Genomic DNA, 21,052 nt, shown 5'->3' on the forward strand with positions numbered 1-21,052 from the left:
CTCCACTGGTCTTACAATCAATTCTTCAGCCTTAACCTCCATATCTCTAACCATCTGACAGTCACTATGGACATTGACATCCCTATCCCCATCCCAAAAGACAAATGCAAAATATCCTTCAGAAATCTTAAATCTATCTCCCCTGCAGCTCTCTCGGCCTCTCTTGCAGTAAAATGTCTGCCTCCCCTCCCCCACTGTCTGATAATCCTATCAATCTTGTCAACTATTATAATGTCACACTCTCCTCCTGTCTTGATCAGCTGGCTCCCATTAAAACAAAAACAGTCTCATTCACACACTCAGCTCCCTGGTATACTCCTGAACTCCACCAAATGAATCCCATTATTGCCAGCTTGAAAGACTCTACAAAAAAAACTTGTTTAACAGTGCATCTCCAAGCCTCCATGGACTACCTTCAACAATACAAAGACGCTCCCAATACAGTCCAGTCCACCTACTACTCACACCTCATACACTCTGGCTCCATTAACCCCAAGGCTCTCTTTTCCACAATAAACAACTTCTAACTTTCCCAGTGACAACACCTCCAAATCATTCACAGTTCAAAAGTGCAACTCTCCTCCTCCCGACCCGCTTCCCCTCCCTATACCACTCAGCCCCTGTCTCTCTCAGTTCTCCCCTGTGTCTCAAATGGAGCTGTCCAACTTTATGGCAGGAATGAGAAGTTGTGTTCTGGATCCCATCCCATCCAATCTTGCCAAGGACTGCCTCCCAGCTATCTCCTCACTCATCATAGAAATCATTAACTCCTCCTTCAGCTCTGTTTCACTTCCCTTAACACTCAAACTGGCTGCTGTCACTCCCATCCTTAAAGAACGTGGACTCAACCCTGATATCCTGAGCAATTTATGACCCATCTCCAATCTCCCAACTCAAAGCCCACCTCATCTCCAACAATCTGTTTGAACCATTTCAATCCGGTTTCCGCTCAGCACTCAAACAGTCCTCCTCAAAGTCACCAATGACCTCCTCCTCTCCTCAGACTCTGGTAATCTCAGCATTCTCATCCTACTCGACCTCACTGCAGCTTTCGACACCATCAGCCACACCATTCTTCTCTCCTGTCTTGAATCCTCCCTTAACATCACCGGTACTGCCCTCTCCTGGCTAAAGTCATATCTCACAAACAGACAACAGTTCATCAACACCAACAACTGCACCACCTCCACCGTTCTTTTGTCCCAAGGTGTTCCTCAGGGCTCGGTGCTTGGCCCTCTCCTGTTCATCTTCTACATGTTCCCACTTGGTAACATCATACGTCGTTGTGGTCTCCACTTCCACTGCTACTGCTGCTAAATCCATCACTCCACCCTGACCAACTGCCTCAATGAAATTAAATCATGGAAGCAAGTCAACTTCGTCAAACAAAACTGTGATAAATCAGATATGATCATCATCATCTGTCCCAAATCCCTCACCGAAACCATTCACAACTTCTTCCCCACCATCGATAGCTCCACTGTGTCTCCCTCCCTAAACATTTGCAACCTCAGTCATTTTCGACAGCAACCTCTACGTTAAACGCCTCGTCAAACAAATCACTAGAACTGCCTTTTTCCACCTAAAAACATAGCTTGTCTCAACCCATCACTCTCCTTCTCTGCTGCTGAAACTCCATGTTTTCCATCCAGAATTGACTGCTGCAACAGCATTCTTTAAGGCACATCACCCAAAGTCCTAAATAAACTCCAGTACATCCAGAACTCTGCTGCTCACCTGCTCAGTCACTCCCACTCCCATGACCACATCACGCACCCCTGTCCTCCAGAACCTCCACTCGCTCCCTGTCCCACAACAGATCCAATTCAAAGTCCTTCTCCTCACTCACAAAGCCCTCCATAACCAGGTCCCCTCCTATCTTATCGACCTGCTCCACCACCACACTCAGCCTTCACTCCTGTGATGCCAGCCTCCTGTCTTCACCACTCAGGACCAAGCACCAGACCTGGGGTGACAGAGCCTTCTCCATAGCTGCCCCCTCCCTCTGGAACTCTCTCGTCAAACACATCCAAGACTGCACCGATCTGTCCATGTTCAAATCACTAATCAAAACTCACCTTTTCAGAACTGCTTTAATGTGTGATTAATCATATGTGTCATAAGTTTTTTAGTATTAGTATTATTTTATTATTATTTTCTATGGTATATGTATTTTAATTTTTAGTCTATGATATATGCGTTTCGTGTGTTGTTTTTATATTTTCTTTTTAACTTATGTAAAGCCTCTTTGAGTACCCTGAAAGAGCTCTATAAATAAAATGTATTATTATTATTATTATGATTAGTCAAAAATTTGGACACACTTTCTCATTCAAGTGTATGGGAAGGTGTGTCCAAACTTTTGACTGGCACTGTATGTATTATCAAAAGCAAAAAGTGTGTTATATTATAAATCCTGTTACATGATATTAGCTGATAAAAATATTAGTGATAAGTTATCTTTAGTTAGGGTTTGAATATGTAATCTGTCCTATTACTTGTCAGTATTGTTTATAATCAACATCCATGACAATAAAATAATGGAAATTAAGTGGACAAAGGTGAAGTGAAACACTGAAAGAGACAGATGCATGCGCCCCCTCTCTTTACCACTGTAATCACAGCAAGCATGAATATTTATGTCCAGAAGGACTGAGGTGGGTAATTAGCAGAGCTAAACATGGCTGGGTTTGGGTGTTGTTTCTGCTTGTGTGTTTACAATGTTTGTGTGTATAAGACTGGAGGACTGAAAGAGCTCCTGTTATAAGACAAAAAATACAAAACCACACAACCTGGAAAATTAACTTAATGCGTGACAATAGAAAACAACTTTAATTCATGAATATTTTTCAGATAACACAGTGGAATTTGCAGAGCTTCCAAGTGGCCGACGGTCTTGGTACTAACTGTGCACAGCAGCAAACATTTTAATGTTGCATTGATGAGGGAGACAATTGTGGTCAGTCATAGCTGTGAACAGTATTTTTTTTATGAAATCTTCCTGATATTAGTCTAAAACTGTTACTGAAGCTGTTTAGTTTTCATGAGTTGTAATACTACAATACAAATGTAAACCAAATGTACACCAGCTTGGGAGGAAAACAAAATCCCCTGGTACCTGACTGGACCACCACTCCTTCATGTTAAATTTCACCATGACATTGATATCAGTTACATTGGGCTCTTACAAGCCACTTGCCCTGCTTGTCACTGAACACCACCTCTGCAGTAGCTGAATGTGTTATCAGTCTTGCTCTCCTGCGCTGGTGAGATGGTGCAAGCAAAAAGCTGAAATGAAACCTTGGACACAGGCAGAGTTGAAGCTGACCCGTGAGGACGAATGTAATATTAGTGATCTTGAGGTAGCAAGTTTTCTCTTTGTTGGTCATGGAAAATTAAGCACATTGGTTCCAATCATACATAATTTTTTAAATTATACATCTTTAAAAATGCAATATGCAGTTTTGTTTTGAAAGGCTCAGTAATTTCTTAAACAGCTGGTCACTGTAGTTTTTATCAAACGTTACTCAAGCAGGAGGGAATAGTGCATATTTTGGGGACTATTTTCAGCAGCAGATGAATCTACATTTGCTCTAGTGAGTATTTCTTTTTGATTGAGTCAAAATAAACTACAGTGTGTGTGCTCATCTTAACAAAGGAACATGTCACCTAGTGCAACAGTGTGGCTCACTGATGTGTTTTTGATAGTTACTGGACAATAACGGAGGTCTACGGCACAGAGGAATAAGATATATCAGGCTTTGGATACACACACAGTACTTATTAAAGGATAAATTCACTGTTGGTTTGAGTCTGAACATGATATTTGTTGACAATAAGAAAAATATAGAATATTGACAGCTTTACCCTTTAATGTTCATCAGATGTTTTGCAGGTGGACTTAAACTTACATCTCTTTATACAAATATAAACAGATAATGTCTGAACTTTTTGTTAGAGAATTAGCCAGTGTGGTCAAGTTTCTTCTTCGTTTTTCTTAATGAGAAATTCCCACCAAAATAAATCTCTCTATTAATGCATTCAGTGGAGCCTTTTGAGTGTCATTATGCACTTAAACTTAAAATTAGTTATTTTTGTCAAAGACAAAGTAAAATAGAGGCAGGATATTGCCTATTTGTAACAAATATCTTGCCTATCTTATCAGTTTTGGCCTTCATAATTTCTTTTCACTATATATAGTATATGACCATATACCCAAATTATGTTCACACACACTCAAGTTGATAAAGAGTGATGTTTAACACACTGCAGTGAACAGCAACAAAACACAGACATGAATATTTCCAAAGTGACTAAATGACTGGACCAACTGCGTGTGTGTGTGTGTGTGTGTGTGTGTGTGTGTGTGTGTGTTACCTGCAGTGGTGTTGGCTGCTGGTCCACTGGGGTGATGAGGACCACCAGCTCATGGTCGATGCTCAGGTAGCCAAAGACGTCACACTGTGGTACCGAGACGTGAAGCCGCAGGATCTGCAGGACGTTGTGGACCGTCACCGGCTGGTTCTTATTCAGCTGGACACATGAACAGGAGATCAGACAACGTTAAATGAATATTTGTGTCCAATTCTGAAACAAAACCTGTGGGACGTTTTAAAATGCCAGTGAAGAAACACTGTGTGTTTGGTGCATTTCAATCAGGGATGAAACCGAAAAATAAATTGCTTTCTGAATATAGAACAGAGCTTCAGAATAAATAAGAAAATAAGAAATTTCCAGAACTGATAAGTTAGCAGTTATTCTTCAATGTCAGAATATTATCTGAATGTGAGACTCTCAATATGATGCAACTGACAACAATAACAATAACTTCAACACAATCCTCCATCTCAACAGATTTATATTGTTAATGAATAAAATAAACAAACTGTGGCTAAGCCGTAGCTTTAGCAGGCTAACACACTTAAACTCATATTCTCATGTAGCAGCTTTAGGTCAAATCAGCTCTGCTTGTGTTTGGTATTAGCAGGCTTAATGCTGCTGAGTCTTACTATGACGTGTTTGTACTAGGGATTACAGCCAAGTTGACTAACAGCCAAAGGGGTTTTGTTGTATAATTAAGCTGATCAGAACGAGATGCCGATGGGACTTATTAGCTGCTAACATGTCAGCGTTTAGGCATCACCAGGCTTCAGGCTTCACTGCTGTTCAACAGGCTGGGCACATATCCAGGAAAGCTCAGTGGAGGCATGTGAGAGGAGAGCTGTAGCCAAAGGTGGAATTAACTACTTCTGATTTGTGTAGTATGAATGTGAGTCACTCATTTCTCGTTTTGGGATAACTGAGCTAACTAAACTGAACTGACTTGTAGCAAACAGTATGTTTGTGGAGTCACGTGTTTTGTAGATTAAGGCGATTTGAATTTTACTGTGCAACATTTCACTTATCTCATCACTCCTACAGTATTCCTTAACATGGAATTTTATGTCTGTTTTATTTTCATTTTTTTTGTATTTCAGGAAAGTACCAGTAAATCTTAAGTATTACTACTTGTTTTATCAAATGAGTATCAATTGAGCAGCACTCAGTTTGGAGTAAAACAATAATGTCACAGTAATTCTGTTCATGCAGATGCAGATTGAGACTACCTTTCATCTCAGGAGTTAAACAATGTAGAGTGACCTACCAATGTAGGGTGGTCAGAAGGAAGAGGTAGGGTGCTATTGGCTAGAGCTAACCTTTCACATTGAACTGCTTCAAGGACAGGTTCACAATTTTCCAAGTCTGTCTTAAAACAATTGTCAGGTGCCCAAATGAAGAGGTTTTTCTTGCCATAATCATACTGACCATTAGAAGATCCCTTTATAATGTACTTACAATGTAAGTGATCAGGGACAAAATCCTCCTTCTGTGCAAAAATGTATTTAAAAGTTAATCTGAAGCTAATATGAAGCTTCAGTCGTCCAAATGAGTCAAATCAAGTAGATATCTTTCAACATTACAGTCTTTTTAGTGCCAAAGTCCCTCTTTGTGTTACTATACTTCCACCGTAGCTCAACACGGAAACACTGTCTGTAACCTCAAGACAATCTTAACTTACAGACACTTTCAAGTGATGTATTTTAGTGCCATGGCTAAACTGCCAGCTAGTGATGAAATAAAAATGGGAGAAAGCCTTAATTTGAAGTGTGTTATCATCTTAGTATTCTGGCAACTCTGTGTATCACTGAACAGCTTACATTTGCACTGATTACCACCTGCATTGCATATATCTTTTCAAATAGAGTATACAGTTGCCTGCAGCTCACCACTGTTTACTTTCCTGTTTTTCTCTCTCCTTCAACACAGTGTGTGGAATACTGCCCAACTTGATCAGGACACACACTGTCCAGAGGTCACGTCAAGCGCAGGACTGCACCAGTTTGGAAGTGGCTGCACTACACTAGACTCGCTTTAGATGTTGTTTATCAATGTATATATTAGGAAAGATAGAAAAAAAACATGAAAGATGATCGTGGGGAAGGGTCAACAGTCACTCTTCCCAGGGTTTGAAGTACAGTTTTTGTATTTCAGTGAGTAAATGAGCCAAAACTCGTAGTAGTAATTTAACAGAGTTTATACTTTAGTAAGATGTTTTTTAATGTAGCTATACTGTTACTATGATGCAAGGTAACTGCACTGTTATCTTTTGAGTAAGATAAACCAGTGTGTTTCAGTTACTGGTTTACAGTCAACTTTCTCTAATAAGCTGATTTCCCAAATGTCCTATAAACCTGAAAACCAGAAAACTCCAGAACGTTTACATGTACCTCAGTAACCAGGTTGCTCAGAGAAACCAGGTTTTGGAAGCATGGCTTACTAACTTTAACTATTAGCGATAGAAGATGCTGCTTCCTGACTTATTTTCTTTTTTGGAGTGTCTGGAGCAGCCGGACAGCGCAGAGACAGACCACGTCCTCACAGGAAGTGTCTGAATTTACCAGATAATCAAATGTTCAGTGTTGGGTGGAAATGGACTTATTTAGACTTCTACAGGCTACTTTGTTTTAGTTTCAGTTAAATCAAACTTTGGATGCAATTATTTTAAATACAAGGACACAGCGCTCTGTGTAATGGCCTCTCATATCATCCAGCCGCTCTGCTTTCCCAATCTGCAGTCTATTGTTTTGCACATGTGTATTTTTAAAAAAGCTGATTAAAAACCTGGTTCTGCATATACATGGCAGAAAAAACAGCATTATCCAGAGAAATCTATCTGGGGAAACCTGGTTTCTCTAATTCTCTACCCTGATTATGGAAAGGTTTCTCATTTATATGACAGTTAAGAAATCAGCTTTCTGGAGATAGCTGACTGTAACCTTGTTATTTAAGTGCATGTAAATGCACTGCTGGTTGCTGTAATCAGGGTAGAGGATTAAAAAAACCTGATTGCAGGTAGATCAGAGAACATAGATGTGTTAACATGCACCTAAGCAATCAGGCTTTTTCCAGTAAGCTGGTTTTTTAACTGTCATGTACGGGAATGAGAAACTAGTTACTGTAATCAGGGTAGGAGATCAGAGAAACTTGATTTCCAGAAGATTTGTCCTGGAGAATGCTGATTTGTCTGCTATGTATATGTGTACCTGGGTTCATAATCAGCTTTTTAAAGTATGCATGTGTATGACAAAATACTGCAAACAGGGAAAACACAGCATAACCATGGGATGAAAGGAGAGATCATTACACAGAGCACTGCTTATTTAAAATAAATCCATCCAAAGTATGACTAAAACTAAAACTTAAACAATGCAGTCTGTAAAAGTCTAAATAAATTGGTTTTCACCACTGAACATTTGACTATTTGTTCTGTGAGGAAGCTTTGCTCTGTGTGTTTGCCTGCCTGTCCTCCTCTCCTCCTCTGTACTGTTAAAAAAAAAAAAAAGAAAAAAGTCAGAGCACATCTTCTATCCCTTATACAGTTCAAATCAGTAACCCGTGCTTTCAAAATAAGGTCAGGTGTATAGTTGGGGAGAAATCAGGTTGCTGATCTGCTGCACGTATACATAGATTTACAGTCGTCCGGTTACTACAGCGCAGGTAGATGTGTTTTCTGATTACCCATGCACCCTGCTTTCTCTGAACAACCTTGTAATTTAAGTGCATGTAAACACATTGTTTGTGCAGTCTGTTAGTGGCTGCAGTTGGGGACTCTTTGGATGTATATCTCCCCCAAGTGGCCAACACCTGTAATTACATCCAATACTACCAGCTGCATCCTCATACAAAGCACTGTTAAACTCTACTTAATCAAAACCTACTTTTATAGAAAACGCTGCTTACAGTTAGTACTTTGACTGTTGAGCACTATTGAGCTGAATTAGTGTTTCACATAATTATTATTTAGCTTCCATATAATCTTACAACATTGAGGAAAGACTACAGTACTTTAGATATCCTCTAACACCACAATCATGAATGATTTATGAACTTTAACAGTGAGTAAGTGGCTACAAGACAGTCATAGAAATGACAAAGAGGAACTGTGATGCATCCATACCTTCGAGAAAGTGTTCATCTGCTCTTTGTTCCACAGGATCTGCAGCATACTGGCACATATTGGACAGCAGGCTCCTGAAACAGGTCAGAGGTCAGGGGTCATCACAATACAATGCTGTGTGCATGTCATTACCCTGTCTGCTGACCACAGCTCACCGAGTGTACCTGTACCATCTCTATCTAAGGTGTGGGTTGACTCACCAGGTGGGGTGACAGGCTGGCAGCCCGGAGTGGACAGACGTGGACAGGGAATCAGACTGCACGCAGAGTCGGGGGCCACGTCAGACACGGCCCCGACAGCCTGACAGGGGCCCTCGTAGTCCACAGCCACGCGGTCAGAGAAGGCGTCGCACACTGTGTTGTAGGTCTCACCATTGTGGCCGCAAACCTGCTGTGGCTTCCCACAGGCATCCTGAGGACAGAACACATACACATAAACATAACCATGATTTAGTTCATACACTGAGCTGTAAATTTACATTCATGTATTTTTTAAATTTTACATTTACATCACTATGACATCATCAGGGTTATCTTGGGCATTGCAGGAAGCCTGCATTACAAACTGGGAGTGCAGACATTTGCCAAGCAGGGAGTGTTTAATTAAAGCCACTATCAAGTTGCATTATGGGAAAAGTAGGATCTAGTGTCTATGTAGTTTGATCTACTAAAGAACTAAAAGTCAGGATATCTCCGCCTCTGGTGCTTCAATTTTGACCATTCTTTCTATAATCTGCCTATTGCAAGTCCACCAACTTTATGGAAGTCCAATATTAAGATCGCTGGAGTACTCTTAATATTATGGTTATTAAGTTATGTTGCTTTGAACCAGATAGACCAAAAATGTGATTTAGAACTTTCCCCTTTACTGCCATCTTTTGCTGCCCTGCTCATACTATGTTGACTCTGAAAACAACAACTAATTAAAAAGACTATTAGTTAGTACTCCATTGATTTAGCATTACACTTCTATATCACTGTCAGACTTACACTGGGCAGTTTAACAAAAAAGTAACAAAACTGGTGCAGCAGAATTAGAGATATTGTCTTTTTTATTCTGTTCATTCTTTTTCCCTTTTCCACTTTCCTTTCCTTTCCTTTCTTTTCCTGTCCTGCACTTCCAACTCTGCTAACAGTTTGGTAGGAGATTCAGGTGTGTTTTACTTGTAGTGGTTAATATATCCTGGAGCTGCTAGTCTCCAGAGATGAGGAGCTACAGAGGTCTGCTAAACTCACTTCTTTGTAACTCCACACAAGCAGATTTCTCTCATTTTCAAACTTGTAGTTTTCAGCTCTGACGGACGCTGACTCAAGTGACATCACATGAGGCAATTTTTCAGATTTCACACAGCTCCCTCTGGAGACACAAAAGTATACTACTTTTTCACACATGCAGTAGTACTCTCTGACACCTGGAAACACAATATGTGTACTTTTTACATGCACCCATATCGGGCTCTGCCTTTAGTGTTCAAGTTTATAGCTGTCAGGGCTTTGCACAACGATTTGTGTTTCTCAGAATGAAGAGAGCAGTTTGTTAGCTCTGCTGCTGCCTGTAACCTACCTGGCAGTGGCCCATGTAGGCCAGGGTTTTCCCATTCTGCTGCAACTGGCACAGACTGGTATGGACCTTGCCATCAGTATCACAGGCCGGCTCCACGCTGTTCTTATCGCAGGATAACTGTCGGCCAACACACTCGTACTGCAGACAGTCTGATGAGTCACTCAGACACACACGATACTTTGGGATGCACCTAGAAACAAACACATAAAAATTCCTTAAAGTCATTCATCTGTGTTGCTTTTTCCATGAGGGAGGAGACCAGTGAGGAGAGAGAAGCTTCAGACTACATACAGTATGTGTATATATAGTGCTCTAAATAAGTGCACATACACACAGTGAGAAAACACACTTCCTCACTGTAGGAATACATTATTGCAAAGCTGCAATAAAAGAGCAAACTTCTTCCCTCCAAACATACAAAGAAACTCTGCTATATCACCATAGCAACCACCAAGTAGGCTGGCCACCAATCTGGTTGGTATTCAAGAAAGCAGGTTAAGTGAAGACTCTTGAGTTTGTTAACCCTGAGATGAGGGTAACTCTGAGTTTTCAGTTCCAGGAAGAGAAGTAACTTAAACTCTGGGTCAGTTACCATGGTAACTGACTCTGTGAATCTAACCTGTTCACTGACAGGTTTTTTTTCAACAAACCCTGAGTTTCTCTCTATCTTCTCTCTCATCTTACAGAGCTAGACACACTGTTTCATCTCTTCATTCATTCAGCCCGTATCAAAGCAAGTATCCAAGCACATTCATTAGCGCATGTTGACTGTCAGAATCTAAATCCTGATTGGATATTACTTTTATACGCAAAAGTCATTTCTTTGAACAGTGTTTTTTGCCTTCACATTCAAATATCACGCAGCGTGAATTCAGCCTCAGCTCAGAATAAAACCTCTGCATGTCCTTCTGTTATAACACTGCAACTCTGTCAGTTTGTTACAGCAGCTCCTGCACTGAAATGTTTATTGCACATAATGTGTAATCTCAGTTTAAATAATAAAAATCTGTATGAAGCTTTGACACATAGGATCAATTAATAATTATCTCTATCACTCATGATGTGATTGGTCGCACTGATGGAAAATTATTCCTATAATATTGGAGATTATATGTTAATATTTCTGAGTCAGCAGCATTTCAGTGACATGTTTAAATTTACTACATTTGTTGAAGTAGCTGAAATAAAGTCACTGAGTTTTTATTGAGCCAAGATCCAAATAGATGTCTAAAATTTTAAAATGTACTGTATTTTAACCTTGATGCCTTTTCAAGTGCACATCACCAAACACATTATTACTGGATCAGACTGTGAGCTTACAGTCATGTCTCTATGACTTTGATCTATGTATGTTTTAAATCTTTGACTATATTTTTCATCTTCAGTTGTTGCTTCCTGTGTTTTGTCCCTGTCATATTAAAGCAGAACAAATATATTTAAAATGTAATGTAGCTGCAGCCTGATACAGTCAGATTCCACTTTATCATCATTGCGGAAATGTAAGTCTGGTAAGTGATGAATAAATGGACATCACTGAATAAAACTTTATTGTGTTAACTTATTGACACTTTCCCCACTCTGACTCAGACACTGTTTTTAAAGATAAATGTGCACTGTCCGCATACACATGCATTAATATCTCTATGTCCACTGGATTAAAATAGAGGCTCTGCCTTTTATATACCTGTTGCCATGGTGAATTGTAGTATTGGAGCTCCACTGATGATGGCTTTTTCATTCACCATGTACAAGCTTAACTCAGAGTGAACATACTCAGAGTTTATGGAACTGACTCTGATCAGCTGTACTGGGACCAAACACTCAGAGTTTCCCATCTTAGGGTTAATCAACCCAGAGTTCAGGGTCAGACTCAGAGTTTGTTAAATCTGCTTTCTGGAATACCACCCAGGTGTTCAGCAAATATGAGTTGGCTTGCTCACTTTTACTGCATTGTTTACCCTCAGAACAAAGGAAAAATGGTTCAGAGCAGCATACGCATGTGTGTGCACATACCTCCACTCGTTACTGTGTGTTCAGTCTTTGATCACAGTGCCAGGAAAAAGAGTTTATGAAAGTTTATGTTGTAGGATAACAGACGTCATCATGGGGTGTGAGTGAAGGCGGTAAATCTGCCTTAGTGTGTGTGTGTGCGTGATAAATGTCTTCCAGACCACATCACACAGTGGGAAAAAAAAAAGTCTTGCAGAAATGTGTAGAAATTGAGGACAAGAATGCTAACATGCCATTTTTTAGTTTTACATTCAACACTGTAGGGACATTGCAGTTTAAACGTTTAGCTGACACTTGTATCTTGAGCAACTACTTAGTGGTAAAGCAGAATAGAGAGAGACCGACTTGAACACATAAAGATAGGTCACTGATAAATGCTGGACGAAAAAAGAGTGGGTGCAATCGCTTACACCATTTCTGCTGTCCTACAACAGTCATGTCATACTCACCACTCTGCTTCGCTTAGTTTCCCTTTTGAACAGAAATATTGTTTTCAATCTGTGATTAATTGTAATTGCACCTACTTTGCCGTTCTGCTGATCAGTGTTAAGCCGCTGTCAATGAAACTCATCACTTCCTGTACATGCTTCACACACAGGTTTTGTTTGAATGTCCAAAGACAATAATGCATTCAACAGCTTTGTCCGGCCCCAACGACACACTCATTGCATTCTGGTGAAGTACACTTCATGTAAACATATCTTTGTTTACAGGATATTTTAATAGACAACCAGGAGTGTGAGGGATGATGCCCTTTGAGCTGCTGGGATGCTTTTAATGTGAAATATCTGTACAGGAAGTGCAGATATTTCTGCATGGAAAAAAAACAGCAAAGTAGAATTGAGTGAGATTAGTGAATGAGAACAGCATTTGTGTAAAAAGGTAAACATGGAGGAAGAGTTGAGCTTGCATTAACAGCAAACAAGATGCTTTGCAAGATAAAATATAGTGAGATACATGTACAGTAATTATCAGGGAAAATTAGAAATAAAAGTCTGTGTCACATATAAGCCTTTTTCAAATAAAAGTCTGGCTCTTTCTACAGTTGAAGTAATTGCCACTGGTGTTTGAATATCTCTATCAATATGTTTAGTTCAGAGCTGAAAATATATTGAAATGGTCTATGCTTCCTTCAGTTTGTTCTTCATGAGTTGGTGATCAGAGTAAGCAGCAGCTACACCAACTGTGTAGCTGAACCCACCTCTGGTTCCTCTGGCAGGGTTTGTTTGCACAGGGGTTACTGAGGCGGCACTGGCCGAAGACAAACTGATGGTCCTTGAATCCCATACAGCGAGCCACACAGGCACTGGGGTAGGTCCGCCCGTTTGAGGCACACACTGGGACGAAGCGGTCTGGACATTTACATGGAAGACCTGGGGGAGGGCAGGGGGAGACAGGGAGGGAAAGGACAGTTAGGATGAGGGTGGGGAGTGAGTACAGCATCGCTGTGATGGAATGGATACAGTTGACAGGGTGACTGGGTACACGCAAAGCACTGGTTGGCGGTCTGTTTCTGTTTTTCATAGTATCATAATATATACTGTATATTTAACAGTGTGAATATTGTTCAGACGTCTTGTAGAAATAATTATATAAAAATAATGCTGTTATTGCACATTACTTTGCAGTGTTATTCGTATGGTGTTTGTGGAATTTTGACCTATGTAAGTAAATTTAGCAAATGAGTTAGCTCTGTGTCACTCCCTGGCTTGTTGTCGTCAGATGGCTCTGAAACATAACTAGCTAACTGTTTTTTCTTTTCTTGTTGCTGACCTCTTGTATGTCCCAAAATGCCACAACACAGCAAAAAAAAAAACAGGTTAAAGTGAATGAGGTTTAAAAATGAACATGGCGGTTCGCACATAATGTAGAGCACTATGTGCGAAAAAAGACAGGGAAACATTACATGGTTGAAAGAGGTGAACACATGTCATGTGATAAACAGACACACCAGTAAAGTGTCGGCGGTCCTCATCGGAGCTGTCGAAGCTGAGACATTCTCTGGTGGAGCAGATGGTGTCACCAGCGAAGCAGGAACAGATGTGGCAGTCGATCCTGAAAAATGTCCCGTGGCCTGGTGGTAACACATAACAAGACACACAGCAGGACAATTGAAGAACACATCAACATGCTATTGTATGTTTACGATGTCATAGTTTACATCACAAAATGCCATTTGAATCTTCTAGTAATTTAGTGACTTTTAGTGATTTAGAGTGATTTAGAGGGGTTTCACTGTTTGCTGAGCAACAACGGAGGTAGTTGTGGAATGTAACTAAGTACATTTACTCAAGTACTATACCTCAGTACAATTCTTCCACTTTACTTCACTATTAACATTTTCACTACATTTATTAGACAGCTATAGTTAAATAGCACAATGCACAATGAACACTTTTTTTTGATACTTTCAGAACATTTTACTGATAATACTTATATACTTTTACAATTTACAATGCAGAAGTATGTTTACATTGTGGTATTTTTACTTCTAGTTATTCTCCATTAGCTGCACTAATCAATATTTTTATATTATTAATGAGATGACCCTGATGAAGGCCACAAGTCGAAATGCGTTGGTCTAACTTGTTCTATATACTACAAATGTTGCTGGAGTTTTGACCTCTCTACACCATATTAGTAATGGGTCAAATGAATGACAAACCCACAGATAATTATCACCAACACCCTCAGCTCTACAGAGCTTTTTAGGGTCTTTCAGCTCACTGTTTAGGTTTTAGAGCCCGCAAATGTAATCAACCTCGTCTCCAGCAGCAGGCAGTTGTTGAAGTAGTATATAGACAAAGTTAGAGACTAGCTGATGAACACAGCAGAGCATTTAGCAGCTAGTGTATAATACTGGATTTAAATTAATCAGACACAAACACGACTCCAAATGAATGCTAATGTTGCTGGATATGTAAATAGATAACTGAATGCTAAAAGTGGCAAAAAACCTCATGAATGCAGATTTAAGTAAAGGATCTTAGTCAATCCTCCACAACTGGACAGAATCTATTATCAGAGCTGTAAGGTCAATAAAACAGAGCTAAGTGATTGAAAATGACTGATGAAGTAGTCTGAAGGTATAGAGGGTAATATAGTTTGATAGGTGTGGTTCCACACTCATTTTGATGTTGAAGTCTTTTTCAGATCTTTCTATTTCAAATTCTAGCTTGAAGAAATTCATTTGTAATTCAAGCAAAGTAGGAAATCACGATACTCATTGCAATCATGATTTTCCTCAGGATGTGAATCATTCATTCTATGGTGATCAATTTCTAGATTCTAATGAAAAATTCTAAAGCTTTGAAGAGTCTATGGTATTTTTGTCCAGTTGCTCAGAAACATGAAGCATAACTACCCGTTTGTCATTTTCAACTACACTGCTTATTAGTGATGAGCTGACCATCATCGTTAATGTGGGACCAGTGTTTGTTTGACGGTGTGCAGCTGTAGAGGAGTGATGGAGTGTTAAGGCAGAGAGGAGTGAGCCATCTAATCCTGAGCCATGGAGCTGGATATTAGTATCAGTATGATATATATTTCGTACTACTAGTATGTGACTTATTTCTTATTTGTGTCAGGAATGATTATTAATGTACTTGTTCCTACATGACAGCAGTGATGTATTACTGCCATTACAGCACCGCTGGCTGTACTTCTTCTCTATTACATTAAAAATTCACCCATTTAAAATTCTCTATAAGCCTTGGGAATATATGCACCCAGAGAAAGCCAACATTTCTGCCATTTCCCATCCAAGTCATAGCTCCACCAGAGAAAGTTAACTTTTAAAAAAACTCCTATTTCTTGTTTAGATGGCTTCATAGAGTTTGGGTTTGGTTGAAATAATTGAAACAAGACAATAAGTGATTAAGAGGAAAGCAAATAAATGCATTAGGCTAATGGAATGTAAATCGGGGCTCTGTCTCTACTCTTGCATAGTCAACACTAAAGTCAACAGTTAAAATAAATGAGATTGTGTGTTATGATTCAGTCTTGCCAGAGCAGTTGCTGCTGCACATTAAGGAGATTTTGTCATGCTAACTAACGTTAGGCAAGCAAGGCCCCATTTGGACATAATATTATTGTTACAGTCACTTTTTCCCTGTTTAACAGTTCCAGTTTGATTTACTCACTAAAATCTCTATAAATAGTGTCCTCTGACTGTGTAGCTGCATCAGTCCAGAAGAGAGAAGCTCTATGTTGTTGAAATGCATCTCCACTCATCTACATCAACATCAGTTGTTACAATGAGCATTCAGTGGACCTTTTTTGCCTTAAGTTTCACCTCTCAGGCTACATACAGGCTGTCTTTACCCTCACAACCAAACATTCTAAACACACACTACATTAAAAGGCTTTTAGAATGACAGACAGTGATTATAATAGAAAACAATGAACCATGCTGAGAGAGGGGAAGCCTCCATCTTCAGCAATAGAATGTGTTATCCACACAGTTTCCTTCCTTCTGATGTGAGACAGAGTGGGGGTCTACTGTCCACAGAGGCACAGCAGGGCTTTCTCTGTAGTCAACCCAAGGATGCATGCATGGACACACACTCAGCAGTGTTTTTTTTAGCAATTATACCCCACTGCTTATAAAGTAAACAAAACACCCACCATGTTGTTTACTGACTTGGACTAATCTGTCAAAGTCTGGGTTCACAGAGCTTTTTCATATATTCATGTGTATTCTGTGGTGGTTTTATGTATGTCAGTTTATAATGAGGAGGATTGTGTTTCTGGGTTTTTGGTTTTCTGTTGTTCTGTGTTTTTCTTCCTGTGTTCCTGTGCTCCTCCCAGCCTGCTTTTCCCTTGGCCCTTCTACACACCTGCCCTGCATCAGTCTTGTCAGCCTTGCCCTGTCTGTTCTCCTGTTCCATCACCTCACTCCACTCACCTGAGCTTCTCTGTCCATCTCCCTACCTGCACCTCATCTTCTCATTAGTTCAGTTAGTATTTAAGTCTTGATTTTCAGTTCGGTCCTTGTTGGATCCTTTGTTCTGTTTAGTTTTGCCTGTATACACTTCTGTATCCCCTTTCCTGAGTCTCAAATAAAGATTTATTCTTCAAGTTCCTGTTGCCTGCAGTCTCCTGCGTTTCGGTCCACTCTGCACAACATAATCCTGGCTAACATGATACTAACTAATAATATTGTTAATTCTCATCTATAATCTAACTTGATTATACAGTAAATACCGCATGCATTTCGAGTTTAAAAGTAATTTATGATCAATTAAAGTTTGCTGTATAGTACAGAAATTAAAATACAACTTTTGAACTGCCCGGGCAACAGAGAGCACTGCTGTATAGAGAACAGTGTTGTCAGCATACAGATGAATTGTACTGTCTCTAACTTTTTCTCTTAAGTCATTTATAAACATTGTTAATAAAAGTGGTCCTAGAATAGAACCCTGTGGTACACCTTTGTTAACGCACATGAAGCTGGACTGATAGCCATCAGCCGCAACAGCTTGTGTTCTACCACTGAGATAATTTGCAAACCAGTTACACGATTTTTCATCAAATCCAATAGATTCCAGGCATTTCAAAAGAACTTGATTATCAACAGTATTGAAAGCCTTAGATAAATCAATAAAAATGGCAACACAATCCTGCTTGTTATCTAATGCACTAGCAACATCATTCAAGACTTCTGATGCTGCCATCACTGTACTATGCCCAGGTCTAAATCCTCATTGATACGTTTTTAAAATGGAGTGTTGAGATAAAAATGTTCTCCTGATTGTTTACCAGTTCCTGTTACACTTTAGCTTGACATGATAGTTTAGAAATTGGTTGATAATTATTTAGCTGATTGGACTAACCCCCTTTACTAGGTACTAGGACGTAGGCTGTCTTCCAAAGGTCAAGGATGCTTTCTGTTACCGCAGTCTAGCATTACTAGCAATGGTGCTGCTAATAATAAAAGCCTTGGCTCCAACTGATCAGCCCCAGTGGACTTTTTTGGATTAATAAAACAAAGTGCATTAAACACATCATGATTTGTAAAAGGCTTCAATGAAAAGGTCTGAGTGCTTCATTTGTTTGCCCAGCAAGGTGCACTATGATGAGAGACAGTGAGAAGAAACCCAGCTTTTTCAATAAATAACCTGAAGAAATAAATTGTTCATTGAATACATCACATATTTTCTTTCCAACTGAGATAGTGGTAGAACCTTGAACAATTTCATTGGGTAAGGATGAAGTAGGATTATGCAACAATGATTTAACCGTTTTCCAAAAATTTGCTGGGTTTCCTTTATTTTCAGATAGTGCAGAGACATAAAATGAGGGAAGCCAGCATTCCTTTTATGTAACATTTCAGCAATTTCTGAACAAAACTAAAGATTGTTCCTGTTTTGACTCTGGATTTCTTAAAAGGTGCATACTTGTCTGCAATAGAATTTAATGTTTTTATGTAACAATCTAAGGCCAAGTGCGGATCAGGAATTGCCATGGTAAATCCAATATCACTATGGTACAAATAAAACAAAAATTCAAAAAATTCAAAAAAGTGTCTATAATTCCTTTTGACAGTGATACTTGGTTTGGATCTTTGTAATTTTGTGTCATGGATGCATGCTGTTGAGCAGTGGTCACTGAAGTTGAGAGCAAAAACATCACTAGATTTATAATGTTGAGTTCTATTGGTTGAAATAATATCTAGAAGTGTGGACTTTCCTGAAGTTTTTGGATCTGGCCGAGTAGTGGAAGAAAGGACATTTGTGAGACTGAATTCATTGCATAGATTTTTAAGGTGATCAGCAGGCCCACATGGAATCTGCGCCCGCAGAATTCCAACGATACCTTTATAGATTTTATACAGATTTTCTGCAGATTTTAAGCCAATAGAGATGCTGCTTGTAAGTTTTATGTTTGAATGTCATGTTTTTGCTTTTGCTGTTTTTAGAGGTTCTCATAAGATATTTGGTGAAGTTGAGGTCAAGGGCCTTACCAGTTTTTTATTTATGTACTTGTTTGTTTATGTGTTGAAGTGTTAATTGTTGGGAGATGATTAATGGTTAATATTTTCTCTGCTCCACATTGAGCCTTGCATTTTAGTGGCCATGTGTCCTACATTTTTTGCTGGTCGACTTTTCCAACAAATGTGTTTGTGATGAAATAAAATCTCAAATTCAATGGTTCTACTAAAATCTACTAAATATTTCTTTCAGCCTGCTTGAGGTAATTTTAGGTTGTTTTAATGCATTGTATGTGCTTATTTTTGCTCAAAAACAATCTTTGTTATCTTAAATGAATATTGTCCATCACATTACAAGCAGAAAAACATTCTGCTAAATTCTGTATATTTTCATTCTGGATCACCGCTGAAAACTGTAAAAAAAAATCTGCAGATTCTGTGTGGGCCTGATGACCAGAAGCATTAGTTAGAGGAACTAAAAACTATATTTCATATAAGTTCTCATTGTTTTTGTTCATTTTTAAGCCTATATTTTTTTCATGAACACTGATGTTCTTTATTAAGTGATGTTCATTTCTTTGGTTTAGTGTTTTGGTTTAGTTTTGGTTTAGTAAAACTAAACCACAACACGCAAAAATTAATTAAACAATTTGTGTTGTCACCGTCCTCACCTCCCTGCATCATATATTCATCTCTTCTGGCTGAACTGACACTTCCCTGATGATAGGCCTATATTTTCTGTTTCCGTATCTTCTCTTTTCGTTCTATTTATGGTGTGTAAGTTGAGTAGGTTTAATAGAGAAATGATGACAGAATGACGTGCATATCAATGAAATTTATAGAAATATCCAGAGCTTCATTTAATTTAATATGATCTTCAGAGTAACGTCTGCCTCGAGCACTTAAACCAATCAAAGTGTACTTTTGTAAAGCTTCCACCTAGAAACATGACTTATAAAAACTGTACACTGTTTATTGCACATGAATCTTTGCTTTCATACTGAAAACTGAATTTTATGTACAAAATATAGCACGACTAACAGATAGTTATATGCAAATTAACTTTAAAATGTATTCATCTTCACCTTCAGCACCACAGACAGCCAACATCAAAATTGCCCTTCAGCCAAAAATATGTTTTTATTCTTGCTCCTACTGTTGGATGTTTAAGCTTCACTGTGCAGAATGATGTATGTGCAGAGTTTGACACTAGAAGGTTCTTTTCACATTCATCTGCTGAAAGCGGAAAGTTTATCTGTGCTCAATGAAAATCTGATTTTAAGGGGTGGGCCTATGAGCATGATTTGTGACATCACAAGTAGTTTGGAGCCAATCCTGGCCCAATATGCAACTTACAGACATGTGATGTGGAAACTTGAAGCTTCTTTAATGTGGATCTCAAGCCAGTGTCAGTCTGTGTGCTAAATGAAAAATGTTTTTTAGGAGTAAAATGCAACTTTGAATCATTACTTTAGTTAGTATACTTTACTCAAAACTCTTGTATTATTTGAATGCTTTCACAGTATTCACAGTACTGTTATTGTCCCCTCGGATGGAGCAGTGACCTCAGAGAAAAGTACTAAGTACCCTCCTTCACAATCCTGGCTCAAATACTGCTTGTTACTTGTTAAAGCCACTGTTGTGAAAAGACTTTGAAAAGTTTTGAATTTAGTGCCCCCTAGTGGCAGTGTCAAAAATGACAATGTGGCATGATGATTCTCCCCTCTCCCACAGCCCACAAATCTAATCCACTGAGAAAAATGAAAGAAAGAAAAACATATTGACTACACCAATTTCACGAGTCACGTTTTTATACTAACAAAAACCTTCATTTGAGTGTGAAAAAGATCTACTGAGCGTACTGACTGAGTATTCCTGTTCTCAGGAGTAAGTTATAACTCCCGAGATTGTGAGTTTGAATTTGACGCACTCTTTTTTTAGATTTTAGTGAGGATCTGGGACGGAAAAAGACATAAAATTTTCATCTGTTTACTAATCTGACTTTTTCTCTCTTAGCAGTTACTGAGAATACTATATTTTAGTTTTTTTGG

General features: G+C 39.0%; 1 protein-coding gene across 1 annotated transcript in view; it reads right to left on the reverse strand.

Moving 5' to 3' along the window:
* reck (reversion-inducing-cysteine-rich protein with kazal motifs) overlaps positions 1–21,052 on the reverse strand; it is a 97,675-nt gene that overhangs the window by 17,849 nt on the left and 58,774 nt on the right. The window contains exons 15-20 of the mRNA XM_042399019.1: positions 14,022–14,144; positions 13,272–13,443; positions 10,061–10,250; positions 8,698–8,908; positions 8,498–8,571; positions 4,378–4,533 (exon numbers count right to left, since the gene is read on the reverse strand). Coding sequence (XP_042254953.1) covers positions 4,378–4,533; positions 8,498–8,571; positions 8,698–8,908; positions 10,061–10,250; positions 13,272–13,443; positions 14,022–14,144 — 926 coding nt within the window. The remainder of the gene's footprint in view (positions 1–4,377; positions 4,534–8,497; positions 8,572–8,697; positions 8,909–10,060; positions 10,251–13,271; positions 13,444–14,021; positions 14,145–21,052) is intronic.

This window comes from Thunnus maccoyii, chromosome 21 (assembly GCF_910596095.1).
Source record: "Thunnus maccoyii chromosome 21, fThuMac1.1, whole genome shotgun sequence".
In the NCBI taxonomy this organism is placed as follows: domain Eukaryota; kingdom Metazoa; phylum Chordata; class Actinopteri; order Scombriformes; family Scombridae; genus Thunnus; species Thunnus maccoyii.